Source organism: Phocoena phocoena, chromosome 5 (assembly GCF_963924675.1).
Source record: "Phocoena phocoena chromosome 5, mPhoPho1.1, whole genome shotgun sequence".
In the NCBI taxonomy this organism is placed as follows: domain Eukaryota; kingdom Metazoa; phylum Chordata; class Mammalia; order Artiodactyla; family Phocoenidae; genus Phocoena; species Phocoena phocoena.
The window spans coordinates 103296012-103317683 of record NC_089223.1 but is presented as its reverse complement, the minus strand read 5'-3'; the positions used below and the strand labels follow the sequence as shown (position 1 = coordinate 103317683).

The 21672-nt window shown below is 46.0% G+C and overlaps 1 protein-coding gene across 1 annotated transcript in view; it reads left to right on the top strand.

The window, feature by feature from the left end:
- Window positions 1-21672, top strand: part of C5H4orf50 (chromosome 5 C4orf50 homolog) — a 49602-nt gene that overhangs the window by 23364 nt on the left and 4566 nt on the right. Inside the window, exons 7-10 of the mRNA XM_065877266.1 lie at window positions 7029-7202; window positions 11360-11416; window positions 14031-14213; window positions 20888-20936. Coding sequence (XP_065733338.1) covers window positions 7029-7202; window positions 11360-11416; window positions 14031-14213; window positions 20888-20936 — 463 coding nt within the window. The remainder of the gene's footprint in view (window positions 1-7028; window positions 7203-11359; window positions 11417-14030; window positions 14214-20887; window positions 20937-21672) is intronic.

Below are 21672 nucleotides of genomic sequence, written 5' to 3'. Positions count from 1 at the left end.
GTACATTGAGTCTTTTTATGTTTTGGTATTTATGTATTTATATTGAGACGTAATTGATATCTAACACTGTGTAAGTTTAAGATGTGCGATGTGTTGAGTTGATACATTTCTATATTGCAATCTGATTACCACCATAGCTTTAGCCAACACCTCTATCACACTGAATACTGGGTCTTGAAAGGAGAGAGCAGTGGGCTTTAGAACTCAGTCAAACAGGGTTCAAACCCAGGTCTGTGCTGACTATATCCGTGACTTCTCTGAGTTGTTTTCCTCATCTATAGACAATACTCGACATTCAGGACAGCTAGGATGAAATTTATTTTTCCAGTGGTCTTGAATGTGTCTGTAGGATATTTAGTGTTGAGTCCTTTGTATATATTCATATCCGATCTCTCTGCCTCTCTGTCTCTGTCTCTCTTTCTCTGTCTCTCTCTCTTTCTCTCCAATTTTATCAGTCATTTCACAGGATCATTTTTTGGTTTTATTGATGTTCTTTATTGTATGTCTGTATTTTATTTCATTGGTTTCTTCTAATATCTTCATGGTTTCCTTTCTTCTACTTTCTTTTGGTTTCATTGGCTGTTCTTTTTCAGGCTTCCTGGGTTGAAAGTTTGGATCATTGATTTTCAACTGTTCTTCTTTTGTGATTTATGCATTTAAATCTATGCATTTCTCTCTAAGCACTGTTTCAAGTACAACCCACACATTTTGATAAGTTGTACTTTTTATGTCTGTTCAGTTCAAAGTTTAGCTTTTAATTTCTATTGTAATTTCTTCCTTGACCCATGGGTTATTTAGAAGTGTGTTGTTGAATTTCCAAGCATCTGTAGAATTTTTTAGTTACATTTTTGCTATTGATGTCTAGCTTCATTTCATTGTTGTCAGAAAACATACACTATATTATTTTATTTTTTATTATTATTATTATCTTTTTCTGTATGGGGGCCTCTCACTGTTGTGGCCTCTCCCACTGTGGAGCACAGGCTCCGGACGCGCAGGCTCAGCGGCCATGGCTCACGGGCCCAGCCGCTCCGCGGCATGTGGGATCTTCCCAGACCGGGACATGAACCCGTGTCCCCTGCATTGGCAGGAGAACTCTCAACCACTGTGCCACCAGGGAAGCCCCACTATATTATTTTAATCTTGAAATTTGTTGAGATTTTTTTCATTGACCATGTTATGATCTATTTTGGTAAATATTCTATGTGCCCTTGCAAAGAATGAATATTTTGCAGTTGCTGGGTATTAATTAGCCCAAGCAGATTAATTATGCTGATCAAATCTTCAATATCATTACTGATGTATGGTCTATTCGTTTTGTCATCTACCGAGATGGCTTTTTTTTTTTTTTTTTTTTTTTGCGGTACGCGGGCCTCTCACTGTTGTGGCCACTCCCCTTGTGGAGCACAGCCTCCAGACGCACAGGCTCAGCGGCCATAGCTCATGGGCCTAGCCGCTCCGCAGCATGTGGGATCTTCCCGGACCGGGGCACGAACCCGTGTCCCCTGCATCGGCAGGCAGACTCTCAACCACTGCGCCACCAGGGAAGCCCTGAGATGGCTTTTGAAATCTCCAACTCTGCGTGTGCATTTGTTTATTTCTTATTTTTGTTATGTTAGTTTTAATACATATGTTTTGAAATTATTTATTAGATACGCATGGATATAGGATTATGATGTATTCCTGGTGGATTGACTCTTATCATGATGAAATATCTGTCATTATCTCTCACATTTCTTGCCCTAAGGTTGACTTTGTCTGATATTAAAGTACCACATCAGTTTCTTTTCATTAGTATTTTCATGGTATATAAATTTTTTACACCATCCATCTTTTTGCTTTCGAGCTATCAGGATCTTTAAAGTATGTTTCTTAGAAAAAACATATGGCTGTTTTTGTTTTTTTTTTAAACTTAGTTCAGTTTGACATCCTCTGCTTTTTAGTTGGAGTGTTTGGTCCATTTACATTTCACATACATAATCGTGTAATTGGCTCTATGTTTACCTTCTTGCTGTTTCTTCTATTTGTCTGCTCTGTTCTCTTTTCTTTCATTCCTTCTTTCTGCCTTTGTTTTTGGTATTAGTAAACTATTTTCTATTATTCCATTTTCTTCTCTATTAGCTTATTTTGATACACATTTTAGTGTCATTCTTTTAGTGGTTACCCTAGAAATTTCAAATTGTAGGTATTAATTATTAAAATTTACTTTAAATTAGTACTTTTACCATGTCTCAAATAATTCAAAAATCTTTTAATAGTTTACTCCATTTATTCCTTTTCATCCTGCTCATTGTTTATTTTTGTCAACTATGTTACTTCTACGTATATATACCTTACAAAGTGCTATTACTATTGTTGTTTTAAACACTCAATACTCTTTTATGTTTATTCATATCTTTCTGCATTCTTGTGCTGTTCATTCTGTCTTCTACTTGTGTGGTTCTGTTTTACACCCACCTGAAGAACTTTGTTATTTTTCCCTGGTGATGAATCCCCTCAAATTTCTTTTTATGAAAACAATTTTTCAACTCCACTTTTAAAAGATTTTTTTCACTCTGGATTCACAATTTTAGATAGGAAGATATGTTTCCCTCTTTTGACACTTTAAAGATCTCATTTCATTGTCTTCTGGCTCCCACAGTTTCTGTTCAGAAAAGGAATCATTTGTCTTTTTTTCCCCTGAAAGAAATGTATCATTTTACCTCAGACTATTTTAAAGATTTGCTTTTCATCTTTGGGTTTTGGCAATTAGACTATGATGTGCTTACATGAAGTGTTATTTATGTTTATCCTGCTTGGTTTTTCTGAGCCTCTTGAAACTGTGGAGTCATATCTTTAATCAGATTTGGAAAATTCTTGGCCATTAGTTCTTCAAATATTTTGTTCCTTTCTATTTTTCTCTCCTCTCCTAAAAACCTAGACTGTTTTTTCACTTTATCCCACATCTTTTGGAACTGTTCTATTTTCTTCTCTTTGTGTTAGCAGTTTGAATTTTCTATTGACCTGTCTTTTAGTTCACTAAAAGTTCTGCTGTTCAGTTCTGCTGTGTCCTGTCTTCTAATAAACCCATCCATTAGTTCTTAATTTCATTTATTGTATTTTGCAGTAGCATATCCATTTTACCCTTTTTAAAGAGATTCTGATTCTCTGTTGAAATACTCCACATTTTCATTCATTTTTGTCTGTTTTTTCCTATGTTGTTAAAAAATATAATCATAGTTATTTTGAAGGTCTTGTCTGCTAACCCCAATATCTAGATTATCTCTGAGTCTGTTTCTATTGGCTATTTTATTTCTTGGTTAAGGCCCACTTTTCTGCTTCTTCATGTGACTAGTAATTTTTTTTTAAATGTTGGACGTTATGTGGAACATGTAGAGATTCCTGCTTATTAGCTTCCTCTAAAGCGTGTTGTAAGTTTTGTTCTGGTAGGTAGCTGAATGAACAGCAGACCATTATTCCTGTGCAGGTCTACTTCAGTTTTCCCCTCAGTACCAGGGCTTGATTTTACTCCTCAAGGGTGGTCCTTGTTTCTAGGGCATGGCCTTTCAGTGGTATCAACTGAGTTCCCAGAGCATTCACCAAAGACTCTCCACTTCGGCTACACCAGAACTTTGCTATCTTTGTAGCAGTGTGTGACCTCCAAAATCTCTCTAGCAATTGATCTCCCAGCTGCTGTTCTCTGCTAGGTCTGAGTCTTACACTATGTGGCACCCCGTATGATTCAGCCAAGGACCCAAGGGTATTTCTAGGACAGTGTCTGGATTTCTTCTCTGTGGTTCACCTCTCTCTGTTGCTTTGTCCCACAAACCCCAGCTGTCATAGCATCCCTGAACCCCAGTCTCTGATTCCACTTAGCAGGACCACCATGCTCAGCATGGGATCTATTTCCCTGAACCATGGTTTGGAAAATGTTCCAGGGACAATGTAGAGCTCACCTTGTTGTGCATCCTTTTTCTCATGGATTGTAGCCCTGCGTTGGCTGCCATTTAATGCCTGCAAAGAATTGTTTTTATGTACTTCCCTCATATCTTGTCAAATCCCAGCTAGTAAGACCTGGTGGGAACTAAAACTCTGAGAAGGTGAATTTCAAGCTGAGAGTCTCAAGGTTTGAAAGGAGCAGCGAAGGAAGAACATTCCAGGCAGAGGGAGAAGCAAGTGGCCAGCCCCTGAGGCAGGAATGAGCCTAGCTTGCTGAAAAGCAGAAAGTAGCCAGCGTGGCTGGATCGCGGTGGGCATGGGTGGGGCGTGGTATGAGATGAGGATGGAAAAGTTGTCATAAGAAAGATCACGGGAGGCCTTGTAGGCTCTGGTTATGATCACTTCCAAATGCAGTGGGAGACTATTGGAGGGTTTTCAGCAGGACAACATGATTAAATTTCTGTCGAAAAATGATGCGATCTTTGATGCTGTAAAGACACAGGGAGGACACAGGGAGAACAGTCAAGAGGATTTTTGCCAAGAGATGATGCTAGAATAGAGGAATTTTTTTTTAAAAAAGAGAGGAGTCCAGGTAAAAACTAAAGTTAGAATCAATGGGATTTGTTGATGGACAGGAGGCAGAGGGTGAAGAAAGCTTCCTGTTTCCCTCGTCCCAGGTTACAAACCTGATCTTGTTTTTATTTGCTTAAAATAAAAACCTTAAACCCTTTGGGTCTTCCTGTGACACTTGGTATGAAGTCCAAACTCCTTTTGATGAGTTATAAACTGGCCCCTGGGGAGCTTCAGCTGTTGCTAGATACATTCCCTAGTCTCTGCGCTCCTAGTTCCTCAACCCGGCCCTCGCTCCTAGTTCCTCAACCCGGCCCTCCCACACCCCAGCTTTCTCCTGAGAACTGCTGCTCACTGTCTGGGTCTCATTTTAGTGCATCTCCTCCCAATCCCCCAGGATGGATTCGGTGCAGAGGCAACTGAGGCACGTCTCTCCCTAACTCTGCTTTCCGTGGTGCCATTTTGGTAGCTTGCAGTTGGCCATGATGGTATTTAAACCACGGAAATCAGCACATGCTACACATCCGTGTGCCTCTCCCTCCCTGGAGAGTGGGTTGTTACGCATTCACCACACACTGCTGGGTGGCAGTGGACGCCTTTGATTTAGTGCTTCCCTGGGGCTCCGGCGGCCTCCTGGCTTCTCCTCACCGCCCTGTGCTAGTGGCTTATCTCTGCGTCAACCTCCCCCACCAGACAGAGCTCCCCGAGGGCCGTGTTCCCCAGGGCTCCCAGCCCAAGTGCAGCCTGTGGCTAGAGCACGTGCCTCTGAGGTCTTTTAGGGAGCAAGTGAGTCATGGGTCCTTCACGAGGGTCACTGAGTGGGGCGGTGCCACGTGGCAGGCAGGGCCAGCCTCCACCCCACACTTTTATTCTCTTTAGAATAATGTCCTGTGGATGCTGTCTTAGGACCCTGGGGATGAAGCCTAAATCACCGCAGAGGAGAGAGGCAGCAAAGGCACCAAACTTCCCAGAAAGGCCAAGTTGTTTTGCAAATCTTGGAGCTGGATCTTACGGAACCATTCGGAGCACCCATCTGTTTTTGACAGGGCCCAGCCTGTGAATCTCAGGCCCACAATCTGTGAATTTCTATTAACTAAAAAAAAACAAAACAACACATTCTGCTATCGTATTCCTTGCTTACAAGGGAGAGGCCTGATGGGCCACCCAGTCGCCTTGACTCTGCTGTCTCTGTCTCCCTTCCATCCTCTCTCTCCTGCCCCTCCTGCCATCTCACACCCAGGTCAGGAACACGTGGGAGAGATGATCTCTGTGGGCTTTCCATTCCCGGGGTGGCTGCTTTCAATGAAAGCTAGACTGCCAGGGCCGGGAGCAATGGCATTTGAGACATCTCTGAGTTTCCGGGACCCTGGACGCATTGCAATTGGAACTTTTACTACTAGCAGGGCTGCTCTTTCCCAAGGCCGCCTTAATAGCATGAATCAAGACCTTAATGATGCTCAGGGCCTTGACACAGAAATTCCCCTCTGATGATCTCAGGGGAAGAACCAGAGGTGTGTCAGATAAGGCTTTCTATCTCAGCCTCAATTATAGCATCAGTATATTAGAATAATCTGAGCGTTCACCATGCCACAGAATACTGACTAGATACTAACAGGGTTTTTGACATTATTTAATGATATGGAAAAATGACCATGACATGGTATTAAGGGAGGAAAACAGGATACAAAAGATATCTATGGCATATAAACGTATATAGAAAAAAATATGTGGGGGTGTATGTGTGTGTGTGTACGTGTGTGTGTGTGTGTGTGTGTGTGTGTGTATATACGCATATATACCTATATATGCATGTTTATGTATATGTATGTATACGTTATTAAAAAATAAAAATTTAGAGTCCAGAACCAGTGGGGGCAGTAGCATCACTGCCGTTTGACCACACTTCCCATGGTGATAAATCAGCCCCTTTTTTCTCACTTTCTGCCCTCCCAGAAATTCCCTATTTGATGTTCATATGAAACCCACTCGTGTTTGACCCAAGAAGGGTGAGAGGCTATTTTGTACTGATTTAAGAAGAGTGTTTTGGGAAAATGCAGTATATTCTGTTCCATAGGAATACATGAAGGTTTAGTGTAATAAGTGTCTCATAATTGGACTTGAACACTAAATTTCATTCATCGTACTGTGTTTCAGTATAATGGTGACTGATGTCTATTAAAACAGACTCTGGAATACCATGCCATTTCACATATTTTTCATGTGTGAAAAAAAATTTTTTTTTAAATAACACTCTAGAATGCTATTCTGTGATTCCCTAGACCCTCTCCAACTCTCCCATTCAAGGGTAAGGGCACCTGGGTAAGGGCATAGCAGAAAGACTGAAAATATAAGATAATATATGGATAATAGTGATTTTTATGCTGGCTAATAGTTTTTGGAGTGATCTCTGTTACTTTATTTTGTGGAATTTATTGTAAGCAGGAGAACAAATTAAGAAGGAAAACGGGTACTGTCTGTTGGCTAAGGCAAATTACTTGGAAGATTACCTAAGAATTACAGTCAAATCTGTGATTCCACAGCTCCAGGACCCTGAAGCTGAGGCTTCCAAGGAGGACCTCAGGCTGTGCGTCAGACAACTTCGTCACCAAGTGCTGACCCTGCAGTGCCAGCTCCGAGACCAAGGGTCTGCACACCAGGAGCTGCAGGCTTCTCGGGATGAGGCTGCTCGTCTCCGGTGTGAGCTCAAGGACAAGGTAGGCTGGGCCCATGCTTCCCTTTCCCCCCTGAAAACCAATGTTCCCTCACTTGGGAAAGTTTTGAGAGTAGAAAAAAGAAGTAGGTAAGATCTCACTGGCCCTTTCCCGCAGTTTGTAAGTATTTATTAGATTTTGAAAGTGCAGAGCAGTATAGGGAAGAAAAACCAGCCTGTAATCCCTCCATCCAGGTAACCTTTGTTAGATCTAAAAATAATAATACATGTGTATGGCTTTTTAAAAAATCAAACAGTTTTTTTTTTTAATAAATCCATCTGCAAATTATTTGGGGATAGATTATGAGGAAGGCATTTGATTACCTTTTTCTCCAAGTACATAACCAAATATAACTTCATTCTTTTCAGAAGGCATATTTCCTCCATGGATTGACATGTCCTCCTTTTTGTCAAACAGTTTTTTAAATGTTACATAAATAAAAGTCCTTTCTCTGTAAGGAGGAAGTGGGTGTGAATATAAAAGAGCAACAGGAGAGGTCCTTGTGGAGTTGGAACGGTTCAGTATCTTGTCTGTGGTGGTGGAGACACAAGCCTACACAGGTGATAAAATTGTACAGAACTTGGTACACACACACACACACACACACACACACACACACACACACAAATGTACACAGGAGAGATCCGAATAAGAATAGTGGATTGGGATTAGCAGATGCAAACCATTATAAATAGGATGGATAAACAAGGTCCTACTGTATAGCTCAGGGAACTATATTCAATATCCTGTGTTAAACCATAATGGAAAAGAATACAAAAAATAATATATATATATATATACATATATATACATATATATATATCTGCATCACTTTGCTGTATAGCGGAAATTAACACAACACTGTAAATCAACTATACTTCAATAAAATAAACCTTTAAAAAAAGAATGGTGGATTGTATCCACATCAATACCTGGTTGTAATATTCTATAGTTTTGCACAATGTTCCCATTAGAGGAAACCAGGCAAAGTACACAAGGGATCTCTCTGTATTATTTTTTTAAACTGTATGTAAATCTAAAATTATCTCAACCTTTAAAAAATGCAGAAAAATATAGTCCTTTCTCCCCCTCAACCCCAACTCCTTCTAACTTCCTTTATTTTAACCCTATCTACCCACGTTCAGTACGTGTGTGTACATATATGAAATCATACCATAAGAAACATTCTGCATCTTGCTATTATCATTTAATAAAAAATTTTGGCGATATTTCCATATCAATACATGCAAACTGAACTTCATTATTTTAAACTCTTGCATATTATTTTTCAAGAGACCAAACCATAACTTCCTTAACCAATTCTTTCTTTATGGAAATCTAAATGGTTTCTGTTACTTTGCTTTACAAACGAACATTTTATACATCTGTCTTGGGATATGTTTCTGCTAGTGAAAGAGTTACTGGGTCAAAGGCTATGTACATAATTAACTTTGATCGATAATGGCAAATAACCCTCCAAAATGTTGCATCATGTATACTCCCACCATAAATAAATGAGTGTATTTGTTTGGCTACAACTTGTTACCCTGAATTGTATCACACTTTACATTTTTTTGGCAAAGCGATGGGTGAAAACACACTATCAACATTTTGGAGTGATTTCCGACTCCTTCTTATGCATTCTTTGTATAATCGAATACACTATACGTGGAGTTTTATGTCCTCTGTCCATGTTGCTTCATAGCCTTTTTGTCCCTTATTTTTTGGACTGTGCAGTAATCTATGGGGTGGATGTGATTTCTGTTCCCCTACTGTTGGATCTATAGTTATTTCCATTAATTTATATATCATTGTTTATATACAGTAGTTCAGAGAACTGGGATTACTGGTTTAAGGAGAAGAAATAGTGTTCATTCTAAATACATATTGCAAATTTGCTTTCCAAAGTATTGGCACCTACCTCCAAAGCCAAGGCAATTAATGAAGGTATATTTGTCACTGTGCCCTCAACCAGTGTAGGAGGTATGATGACATTTTTGTCCTGTCTGTCACTGACCTGTGAAAAATAGAACTCCTGTCTGTCACTGACCTGTGAAAAATAGAACTCCAGTTACACATGTTAGACCTTTTTACCCTAACCAATATATGTTTAAGTCTATTTTTTATTCTTTTCATTCTTTTTGTCTTTCTCTGCTTCAGTTTGGATATTTCTTTCTAATCCATCTTCCAGTTACGTAATACTCTTTAGGTGAGTTGAATTTGCTCTTAAACTCATTATTTTAGTTCTTCATTTCAGGTATTGTATTTTGCAGTCTTAGAATTTCCATTTGACTCATTTTTTATAGCTTCCAGTCTCTGATGAAATTCTTGTAATATAATTATTAAACATTTCAATCAAAGTTATTTTCAGGTCTGTCTCTGATAACTCCATTTTACATTCCCACTAACAATGGATGAAGGTCCCAACTTCTCCACATTCTCACCAACATTTGCTACTGTCTGTCTTTCTGTTGCTAACCATCCTAGTGGGTGTGAAGTGGTTATTCTCACTGTGGTTTTGACTTGCATTTCCTTAATGGCTAATAGTGTTGAGCATCTTTTCATGTGTTTATTTGCAATTCATATCTTTTTTGGAGAAATGTCTATTCAGATCCTTTGTCCACTTTGTGATTGGGTCGTTTCTTTTTTTGTTGTTGAGTTATAAGAATTTGCTATATATTCTAGATACAGTCCCTTATTAGCTATAGGATGTGCAACATTTTCTCCCATTCTGTTGTCTTTTCGCTTTCTTCTCGTCCGTTTTTTAATTGCAAATGCCCCAGTACACAGCTCACAGAAACATATTCATGCTATTTCTTAAACTGAAGTAGAGAGGAGATTTCATCCAAGCCTGCAAATATTATCGTGTGCCTTCCAAATAGAGGACGGTCTGCTTGGAGCCGGCATTTTACTCTTCAAATATATTCAGAAACGTGTGCCAACATAGGAATATAGAAATGTTCATTAAAGCCTTGTTTGTAAAGCAAAAAAACAGAAACAATATACACTTTCATAAACAAAGAATTGGTTAAATAAATTTTGTTTCAACCTCATGATTAAATAATATGCAAGATTTTAAAAGAATGTGATCGGTTTGTATGTAATACCATGGAATTAACACCACGATTTTATATTAAATGACAAAAGCAAGCTGTAATACATTTTGTATAGTATAGTTTCATGTGTGTATGTGTGTGTGTGTGTGTGTGTGTATACACATATGAATTCTGATTATGGGTATGTAAGGTTGAAAATAGTATTAGAGGTCAGAAGAGCTCAAGGGGAGAAGAAGTACTTTTATTTATCTAGCTTTCTTGTACTGACTACAGAGGGAATCAGAGTGAGTGAGAAGAATTCTCAGAGCACCTGTCGTATTGTAGCTTATTACTGTGTGCCTTTTGAATAGAAGACAGTCTGCTTGGAGCCGGCCTTTTACTCTTCAAATATATTCAGAAATGTGTGCCGAAATAGATGCATAGAAATGTTCATTTTGTGGAACAGGAATTTAGGCAGGACTCGGCTGGGCAATTCTGCTCTGCAAAGCATCAGTGGGGATCACTTGGTGGTAGTCAGCTGGATGCTGGGCTAGGCTGGAAGGTCCAAGGTGGCTTCACACATGTGCCTGCCGCAGAGAGTAATAATGATTTATATTCATCGAATGTTGACCAGATGCCAAGCCTTGTCTAAGCACTTTACAGGAATCGATTCACAGAGTCCTTATCCAATCCTCACCGTTAGGTGGACGCTAGTACTAACCCCGCTTTACAGATGAGAAAGCTGAGGCAGAGAAAGACTTGACAGGGTCACAGTTCTAGTGAGTGGCTGGGCTGGGGTTAGGGTGTCTGGCTAGGGAACCTACAGGTTTAACACCACACCGAAGAACTCTGGCACCTCTGCATGGGGAATGGGGAAGGCTTCCTTCCTGAAGTAAGAGGCAATAGAACTGGCCCTGGTAACTGCAGTCTGGCAGAGCTCATTCTCCAGTGCTCAGAGCATCCTTCCTCCTCTGATCTGGCCGAGGAGCTGATGGGAAAGGTCCCTGTTCCCACCGAGAGCTCCTGTGGGGAAAGAGGGGGATAAGAGCCAAGCTCTCGCCTGTGGACGCACCGAGCTGTGTAATCCACGGCTCAACGGTTTCAAAAATCTTGGTTCTCTTTCAGCTTGATGCACTTCAGAAAAAGCACCAGGAAGCAAATTTGGCTGTGACTCCTTTGAAGGTAATACGTGTGTGAAATCAATATGAAATGTCCCTTTCAATAGAAATAAAAGAGCTTAGTATTTTTCCCATTAAGAGGTAGTCCATTTCTATTGTGTAAAAACACTGGAAAGAAGAAGGAAAGAGACAAGTGACACCCCAAGTCCCTATTTGAATCTAGCATTTGCATGTATTTTCTTCCAGTAGATTTTACATGTGTCTGAGGTCCTACTATACCTGTACGTCTGTGTCTGGCTTTTTCCACTTGGGAGTGTAACCCATATAGGGGCTGTCCTTGTCTTTGCTAGCCTTTGAAGCTGCTGTTCATGCCACAGTCTAAAGCAGGAGCCACTGCAGTTCGTAAAGCTGCCAGACCCTTTCGGGTGTTCAAACCCCTCTGTCCGTTCTCCTTCCCTCTCTCCCTCCCTCCCTCTCTCTTTTGCGTTATTGTACATAAACACCATGGTGCACATTTTTTATTAGAAAAGTTTTCCCCGCATATCTAGACATTTCTTGAGGACAGATTTCCAGAAATGACATTACTGGCTCACAGGGTTTAACGTGCTCATTGAAAGTGCAGTTTGGTTGAGGTGACACATTTCACCTCAAATATGGCACTTGGATTTGGGCAGTGGACCTGGAGGGGCTGCTTTTTCTTTCTACTCTCTGGGCAGGGTGGGCTAGGAGGGGCTCTGGCTGGGAGTTAGAAGGACATGGTTGAGCCCCGGGACCCCACTGACTTGCCAAATCCCACTCACTCTGAAATAACAGTAATTCTGCTCGGCTGCTCTCACAGCTTCTTCAGACCCTCCATGGATGGTGTCCATGGAAAAATGGAGAACAAAGTGTAAAGCTCTTGAAAATGGGAGGCTTTCTTGCTCCTTCATTATTTTCATCATTTGGTATATACCATTTACTTAAATGAGGACCATAACCCCTTGTACATGACAAAGCGCTTTACAAACTCAAGATGGAAAGGGAAATGGTACCAGCACCACGTCATTCACACGAGGCAAGGCCTGAGCAGAAGAGGTCGGACTGGAGGGAGGAGCCATAGCGATCTGGGTTCAAGATCCAGCCCCTCCCCAGGGGCGTCGTTCACCGCTGGAGGCTCAGTTTTCTCATCCGCAGATGGGAACTGTGATTCGTAACCTGGCGTGGGAGGTTTTGTAAGGATTCTAATGACGAGGGCCACTCTCTGTTGAATGCTTGCCATGTGCCAGGTACTTCAGACATATTTTCTCAATAGCACAGTTTCTCAACATGTCAGGAACGTGTCAGGAACATGAACGCTACTCTATGGATAGGGAAACTGAGGCTCAGAGAGATGCAGTGCCTTGCCCATAGTCACGCAGAGCTACTCAGTGGCAGAACCAAGATTTAACCCAGTTCTGTCTGATGCCAAAGGCTGCAACCTTCCGCTTGGCCTCGCTGTCTCTCCAAGAGCCCAGTGGAGTCGTTGTCACCATCAACAATGGCCTCTTTCTTGGGAGAGCTGCACATAGTAGGCGTTCAGCAGATGCTGGCTGAATGGAGAGGCCCCGATGTTTTAGGGATGTGATTCAGGGGGCCTGGGGCACCCCAGCGTCCAGGTCAGACCACCCTCCTGTGCTGCCTGCCTGCAGTACTGGGCACCCGGGCATCACTGCCTAGACACTGATGTGCAAAGGTCCCTGACCCTCTGGGATGGGCTTAGAAGGGAGCTCTGGCAAGAAGGGGTCATCACCTCCTCCGATGGAGCAGGAGATGGCAAGAGTCTATCAGTCCCTCCGGACATGCACAAATGTGGGAGGTCATTTCATGGTGGGAGGGTCACGAACTCACATCACTCATGTAACACATCTCTCCCATGGGCCATGCTGTGCCCAGCCACGGCGTAGGGATGGTGCCGGCTATCCAGGGGAGTGTCCGTCTTGACCTTGAGGATCCCCCAGGCTATGTGGGAGACAGACCCAGAGATACAAAGATTAACTGCTGGGGCAGAAGGAAGCCAGGAGCCTGGGCACAGAGAGACCCAAGTCCTGAGCATGAGGGAAGCCTGCCCGGGGAGACGATGCCCAGGCTGGCCTCTGAATGGATCTGTGCAAGGCTTTTCTGGGCTTGGGACATGAGCTACAAAGGGGTGATGAGGAAGTTCTGGGGCGCCGGGGTTGGGGAGTGGACCAGTGTGTCCGGAAAAAGAGGAGTGAGAAGGAGGGTGGTCGTGATCGGGACAGGTCTGACCTCTTGTGCATGAGGGCCTGGCTGGGCTGGCCCCGTGTGCGTGCTTGGCCTGCACCATCTCCTTTGGTCCTGGTGCCCTGATGATGCCCAGAGTACAGATGAGCAAGTCGAGGGCTAGAGAGGAGCTTGTCTCATAGCTAGCTGAAGCCCACGCCACCTACCCACCCAGAAGGCATCCAGACAGCAGTGAGGGGCCCCTGGGGTGGTGGGCAGCAGTGCGGCCCGTTGTTTTCAAAGCTGGCTCTGGCTTCTGGGTGGAGGGAGGGATTGCAGGGAGGAGGCTGAGCTAAGGCAGGGCTGCTGGATGCAGAGCAGGGAGCCGATGCCCTGCCCCCCAGCTCAGTCATCCAGCCCCCCTGGGAGTCCTGCATGCGTGGACCCACCTGACTGTGTCTTCCCTCCCACCCTTTCAGGCTAAGCTGGCTTCCCTGGTCCAGAAGTGTTGGGAGAGGAACCGCCTGATCACACACCTGCTCCAGGAGCTGCACAGACACGGGGTGGAGAACCACCAGCTCTCCGAGACGGCAAGCAACATGGTGAATGACGTGGCGCTGGCTGAGTACGCGACCACCTTCCTGGCTCCGGGGGTCCCACAGGTAGATTCCCACAGACAGCCCTGCCCTCTTCCTGTTGGGGCTGTGAGCTCAGTAACCTACCCTCCGCCTGCCTGACCTGCCCTGTGTCAGTTCAGCGTCAGACAAGCACCGTGGCGTTTATTTCACTAGATGGGTCTTTCACGTGTGCCTCAAGACCCTAGCACTTACTGCTTCCTCTGGCAGATCTTTTTGTCTGTCCTGTAGTCCTCCCATCCATCCTTCAGGGCACAGTTTGGGTGTGACCTTGCCCAGGAGTCTGCTCTAAATTCCACGGGCCACAGGATCAGCCACATGCCCCTCCATCCTTCGTTGTACGTGGATATGACTGACGCGGGACATTCGAGGGATTTGCCCCCGACTGTTAGGGGAGTTTTGTCAGCGTTTCTCTGTTGAAACCAGAGCTGCTTCATATCCATTTCTGTCTCCCTAATGCCTGGCACAGAAAAGCTGCTCAGGTAATATTTGTTGAATGAATGAAGCAATGAAGTAAATGAATGAGCATCTCCTCTCCTAATGGTCTACAGAAGCGGGAGGAAACAGGCTCAGAGAGGTTGGAAGTCTCTCTTGAGGTCACACAGCTACCAGGTAGTGCAGATGGTGATGGATACCAGTTCTGACCCAGGTCTAGTAAACATGCTCCCGGGTCTCCGCCTGGCTCTCAACAGTGGTACCTGGGTGTCTGTGTGCACGCAGCACCCTCGGGTGCTCAGCTGAGCCTGCCCACACGCGCGCGTGCGCACACACACACGCGAGCGCGCACACATACTCAGGCGCACGGCGCCGTTCCTGGGGACCAGCCAGCTGTGCCCCCACCATACTAGCTCAGCTCCTGATGATGCGAGGGCGAAATGCAGCGGCTGCTGTGCACGCAGCCAGCCCTGTTTTCCATCTGCCCTCAGGGGGGCCTGCTTTGGGCAGTGTAGCCCCAGGCCTGCGTCACCTTCCTCAGCCTTCCCAGCCCAGCCTCTGCAGGCCGACCTTCTCTGTCCCTTCCTTCCCCCACAGCCTTCAGGGTTTTAGATGTCCTCTCATCCAAATTGCCACACAGCGGACATGGACACCAGGAGGCCAAGGAGCCTGCTCAGGGCCATGGCGACTTGGTTCAGAGCCAGAATTTGAATCCAGAGCCCCAGACTCCCGGTCCAGTGCTCATCCCTTTTCCCGAGGGTTTCAAGCCTCTTCAGAGGCAGAATAAGGATGGGGAGAGAGGTCGGCATCTTGTCAAGGGACCGGGCACAGTCCCTGTGTGCAGAGTTCCAGGGAAGATGTTGGATGTGGCAGGTGTCACCTGGGAGGGAGGCTGGCTGTGTGCTGAGAAGGCGTCATTGCAGTGAGGGCCCCACCCTCCAAGGGCTGCTCTCGGTCTGGCAGGCTCTGAAATTAGACCCGATTTGTTCACTGGGATTAAACAGGCTGACTTACATTGACCAAATTCACAGAGACTGAGGTATAAACCTGAACACTAACTTAATAATTTCCCATGAGAGATCGAACTATGTGCAGGATGAAATATTGGATGGATGAAAAGATAATCAGCATATTCTCTCCCTATAGTGGAGTTATCTAGAAAGTCAAGTTCATTCATTCATTTGTTCATTTGTAAGTCAATATATATTTATAGTCAGAAGGTTATTCAATGAGAACAGAGAGTGTTAATGGTGTCATCAGCCTCATGAGTTAGTTTCCTGTAAGGATGTGCTCCGCATGCCTCCCCTGGGGCCAGGGTGTCTCCCCACCCAGACCTTTTGAAAGGCTGTGGGCAATCATAAGCTTCTACTTCCTCCTTTTAAGGTGACTTTGAATCCGCCGTGACCCATTTTGCATTATTTTTCAGTTCAGCTCACCAAGAACACCCCCACTTTCATGGTCTGGGGGGGTGGCTCACTGTTCCCTCCACAAACCACAAAAGCCTGGCTCTGCCATTTTATTCCACAAATATTTATTGAGCACCTATTGCCATGGTGCTTGGGGTTGGGGAGAAATGGTGAACCAAACAGGCCAAAACGTGCATGCAGTCAAGGAGAGAAATAATCATAAATTATAGCAAGTGTCAAGAAGGAAGGGCTTAGACAGAGACTGTGTGTGTGTCTTTGGAAAAGACCTTAATTGCTCTGAGCCTCAGTTTGCTTATCTGTAAAATGGGAATATTACGACCTACTTGGCAGAATGGACATGAAGACAGATGGAGATCATGAAGCACCTTGTGTAGGGATGTCCCACGCGTTAGGAACCTGGTCCTCGGGTGGGCAGTTGCCAAGGGCGTGGGTTCTGGCACCCAGGAGCCCTGGCTTCAAATCTTAGCTCTGCTGCTGTCTAGCTCTGTGGCCTTAGGAGGGGACACTGACATGTATCACTTACCGTGGGGGTTTTATGTAACTGACTCAGGTAGTCTTTCCGCGGGGGAGGTGCTCTTATTATCCCCCTTTCCAGACTGGAAAACTGAGACTCAAAGGGGTTACCGGTCGTGCCCAAAGACACACGTCTATAGCAGCTTTCTAGCTCAGCTTTTTGTGTGTTAAATCATTTGCCTGAGCAGAGCTGGGATTTGAACCTGGCTGTGGGATTCTGTGCACTGAAGCTCCGACCCCTATGTGAAGGGGGATGTGTTGCGTGTCTTGCAGGGCTGTGGGGCATGTGGGCAGCAGCACGGGCTCTGGCACATACAGACTAGGCCTTCAGTGAGTCTGTCCCTCTTGTCGCTGGAAGGCCAATCCTCAGTGTGCAGGTAAAAGGCAGTGGGAAAAATAACCCTGTGATGTGCTTAAGAAGCAAAGAGGGCTCCAGGCTGGCTTCAGTGAGGGATCCCAAGTGGAGGAGTTCCGAGAGGCTGGATGGGAGGTCACGGACACATGACCGCCCGCAGGGGTGTTTGCATTTGGTCCTTCAATGAATGGGGAGCTGCTGAAGGGGTGGAACAGGATCAATGTGCTTCGGGAAGAGGAACCCTGCAGGCCTGTGGGCTGGGCTGGACTGAGCTGCCGAGACCCTGGCAGGCCATGCACACGGCAGCCAGTTGGCTCCGGCCGGGAACACCCAAGGCCCAGGCAGCCGAGCAGAGCTCTGGGGCCACAGAGACCCTGGTGGCTGCGGTGGCAGCTCCTCCTGCTGGCAGCTGGGCAGGACGTGGGTTTTATGTGTGCTGATTCTTGTTTCAGAGAACACAGATGGAATTCCTGATGGGGACATTGGGCTTAGGCTCAGAGCCCGGGAGGGCTGCCTGGCTGGCTGGGGTGGGGGGGACACTCACGGGCTTGCGGAGGGGATGTGCCAGAGCGGAGAAGCAGGGGAGTCCCAGAAGCACTGAGGCTGGCGTACTTGGGCCCCGAGAAGCTCATGTGCACTGGCCCCTGCCCTTGGGAGGGAGCCCACACTGACCACAGACACCTGAGAGAGGACAGGGTAGGGGGAGGCCACCCGGACAGGCTGCCGTTCATTTATTCACTGGAAGCGGTGATGACGGCCGAGACTCACAGAGCCTCCTCTGAGCCAGCACTTTCTGTGGTTCACTCACTTCATCCTCCCAACATCCCACTTTGTCAAGGAGGAGACTGAGGCCCAGAGTGGTCAGAGAGCTGGTCGAGGTCACAAGCAGGGGTGGCGGGCTGGGGGTTCAGAGCTGGGGTCCATCTGAGCTCCTACCATTTCAGGAAGAGGGTGCTCACCCCACAGCGGTGGCTCAGGGTCGTTCACCGCCTCCCATTGACTTCCTGTTCTTGCCCTGGTTGGGTGGGAGACAGAAATTGAGCCTCAGTCGGCTCAGCGTCTGTGTCCTTTCTTCGGGGCTGCATCTAAGTATCTTAGTCTGTTGGGACTAATTTAACAAAAATACCGCAGACTGGGCAGCTTAAACAGCAAACATTCATTTCTCACAGTTCTGGAGACTGAAAGCTGGGGATCAAGGTGCTGCACGGTGGCGGGGGGGCTCTCTTCCTGGGGAGCAGACAGGCACCTTTTCACTGTGTCCTCACATGGTGAACAGAGAGGCCGGCTCTCTCACACCTTTTCTTATAAGGGCTCTGATTCCATCCTGAGGGCTCTGTCTTTATGACCTGATAACCTCCCCAAGACCCCACCTCCAAATACCCACTGAGGGACCAGGACAGGTGCATGGGTGGATGGGGGCTACCCGGCCCTCAGAGCTGCCATCTCCCTGAGCTGGTGTATCGTCCATCCCTTAGAATCTCGGCTGCCACTTCCACAGTTTGGCCTTGCATCCGCCCTGGTGTCCTTCTTCTAGCTCTGCTGGTTCTCTTCAGCTCGGGCATTGGTCCTGAAGCAGGAGGATTCCATGAGGCTAGCTTGGCCAGCTCTCCTACTGTCTTCCATCTGGGAACATGGGGTCTTGCCACCTCCCTGGCTTTAGCTGAGATGGGAGCATGGGGAGGGTGGGTTCCTTCCATTCTTGGACTCCTAAATGGAAACGGGGGGTTCTCAGTTCCACCCCATCCCCCAAACTGGCTTGACTGGGCAGGGCTCAGGGCACCTTCCCAGGGCCTCTTAAGTTCCTACCCCCTCTCTAGTCCCAGGAAACCTAGTTTTTCTGGATCTCACCAGGATCTAGGCTATTGACATTCCCAAGCCAAGAATGAGACACCTTCTTTGTTGCTTATACTCAGGTGTCATCCCCTTCTTGGAGGCAGATGCCTGGGTGCCAGGGGGAAGTGGTTCAGGGGTGCCCTCCTGCCCATGCTTGCAGGGTCCAGCCTGGGGTCAGCTCAACAAATGGAAGGTCCATCAGAGACCTGGATGGGTTCGCAACTGCCTGACTCCCTGCAGTTCCTGGGACGTGAGGATTATTGCCCTATCTTCAGACACCAAGTTTCACCTGGTAGATAAAGACACCCCAGACCCTGAAGAACTGCCACTCTGTGACAGTCCTCCGTGCCAAGCCACTCGGTGCTCGTCCTTCACCTCCCGAAGCCTCCTGCTCTCTTAGGCCTCGGTAGCAAGGGGCGGGGGTTGCTGACTTCTTGTAAGGCTCTGTGAGGGTTGAACAAGATCCTACCTGAAATTCCCCTCACAGTGCTGTCACATAAAGACACTCACAGAGGATGTAGGGTCCCTTCAAGCAGAACCAAAGTATTGCTCCACTGGGGGAGGTCAGGGGATTGGTGTACTAACACCTGAGGGTCGTGGAGACCCCAGCCTCGGAGAGATGCAAGCCACCTGGCAAGTAGGCTGCTAATTCCACTTCCTCCTGCCCTGCCTTTTCCTCTTTTTTCCATGTCCTGGAAACATCTTGCTCTCCTCTGGGCATTGGTCAACAAGATCTATATATAGGCCTTTGGAAATGGAATCTCATCTTGAAAGAAGCAGTGAGACTGAGAGTCCTAAACTCCCTTAATTCATTAAATTAACGACCCCAAGCCTGGGCCCCCAAGGATCCAGGCAATTATTTTCTCTTGATGTCCTACCTTTTATGAAGTTGAGAATATTCCCCCAAAAGTTTACCTGGGGAGAGAGGTGGGGGAGTGGAGCGTGTAGGGTGAGTCTTTATCCGTCTGCTACTGTATATGGAACATTTAGTAGACGTTCATTCTTATTTCACTCTGACAAAACCCTGCAAGGACCATATTAGTGGCTCCACTCTGCAGATGGAGAGGACAAGGCTCAGAGAGTTCAGCTGACTTGGCCAAGACCATGGAGCCCGTAAGCAGCAGAGCCAGGATTCAACCTGAGGCTGCCTGGCCCCAAGCCTCTCCAGGCCTATGGGATAAATGAGGAGCAGAGAGCAGGGGAAAGATCTATAGATCCCTGATCAGGTACTGAATGCAGGGGCTCCAGAAGTAGTTCAGTGCCTGTGAGACTACTCTGTGGACACAAAAGTCAATGAAACCTCAGTATCACTTTGAAGAAGTCTGTGTCTAGTAAGACTAGCTCCAAACCCAAGTGTGAACAAAAGCATTCACTTGCAACACAGTGATGGGCAGAGAGAAGGAGACTTATTTGGGAATATAATCCCTGGAGAAGGAAGCACACAAAATAGGCCTTGAAGGATTAAAAAAGAAGAGTTTTACTAGCTGGAAGAATGGAGGGAAGGCCCTCTAGGCTGGGAGACCTGCATGAGCAAGGAACTGGGGTGTGAAGGGTCATGGTACTCAAAGACACACAGTTTTAGGGGATATAAGCGAAGTGCTCTCAGAGCAGAGTTACCATTGCCGCTTCACCTCTTCCTGTGTGCATGTGGGGTCCGGGAAGACAACTAGTCCACCAGGGGGTGGTGCAGGTACTCAGGTCCAGCCCGACCTGGTTTCCTGGGTGACTCAGTCAGGAGTCCCCGATGCAGCTCAGCAATCAGCTCTCACAAGGTGTCGAAGGGACTTCCACACAGAGAGAGTATTTCTCCTGGAGACTCTGCCGTCCGGCTGCCCTCATTTTCCCCCTTTTAACAGCTTTTAAAATGCAGTTTCCCTTTGGAGATTCAATTTGAGTAAAGGAAGTGGAAGCTTTTCCTTGCACCTGTATCCCTGGGAGCAAATCCTGGACCCCTCTGAGGATTGTAGGCAGAGGGGCGGTCCTGCCTGTATTTTCGCACACACAGGGAGGAGTGGATCTGGCCATAGAATGCACTTTCTGCAGCGGGGAGGGGGCTGATTTTTCCAGTTGCAGTTGTCTGTAGAAGGCTTTTCCAGCTGTGTCATGAAGAATAACTGCTGAGATGTCTTTTCTTGCAGACGAGCCATCACCTGGACGTCGAGTCTGAGAAGACAACAGTTGTCAGAGGTCAGTGTGATTTTCAGTTAGGAATAGTCTGCAGGCTCAGACACGGTCCACACCGGCAGGACAGTCTGACAGGTGGGCCAGGGTGGAGAAAAGCCCACGGTCAAGTGCAGATGACTAAAGGAAACCCGACCCCACTATCTTGCACTCTCTTCCCTACTGACTCTGCCTTTTCATTTCACTACTTAAGGAGAACGCATTAGAAAAATACTGCCACTGCCAAAGTGGGCAAATTCTGCAACCCTGTAGTTTCAGTCCCGGAAATTTATCCTAAGTAAATAATTCTATATGTGGAAAAGCTCAATGGACAGGCATATTCATGCCAGGGTATTTAGAACAGTGAAAAGCTGTGGGGAAAAGCTCCAGTATTGTTAATTAACCCATATTCACTGAGTATGAAGTGCTAGTCACTAAAATGATGCTGATAAGGACCATGTGATAGCACGGGAATTAGGATATCCTACTAAGTTCAAAAAGGATACAAAATGGAATGTATCGGATGACCTCAATGATACAACTGTACGTGAACATCTGTGAATGATTGGCAACTTAGGCTAGAAGATAAACTAAAATACCAATAGTGGTTACTTAGATGGTAACATGGGTGGGGTTTTGTTGTTCTGTTATTCTTATTGTTAACAAGAAAATTAAGATGCTATCTGGCCAGAGAGAATTTCCCTGGGCCTTGTTTTCCAAGTGCAGTGTACTGTCAGCACTGGGGGAGGGGGGTTCCTAACGG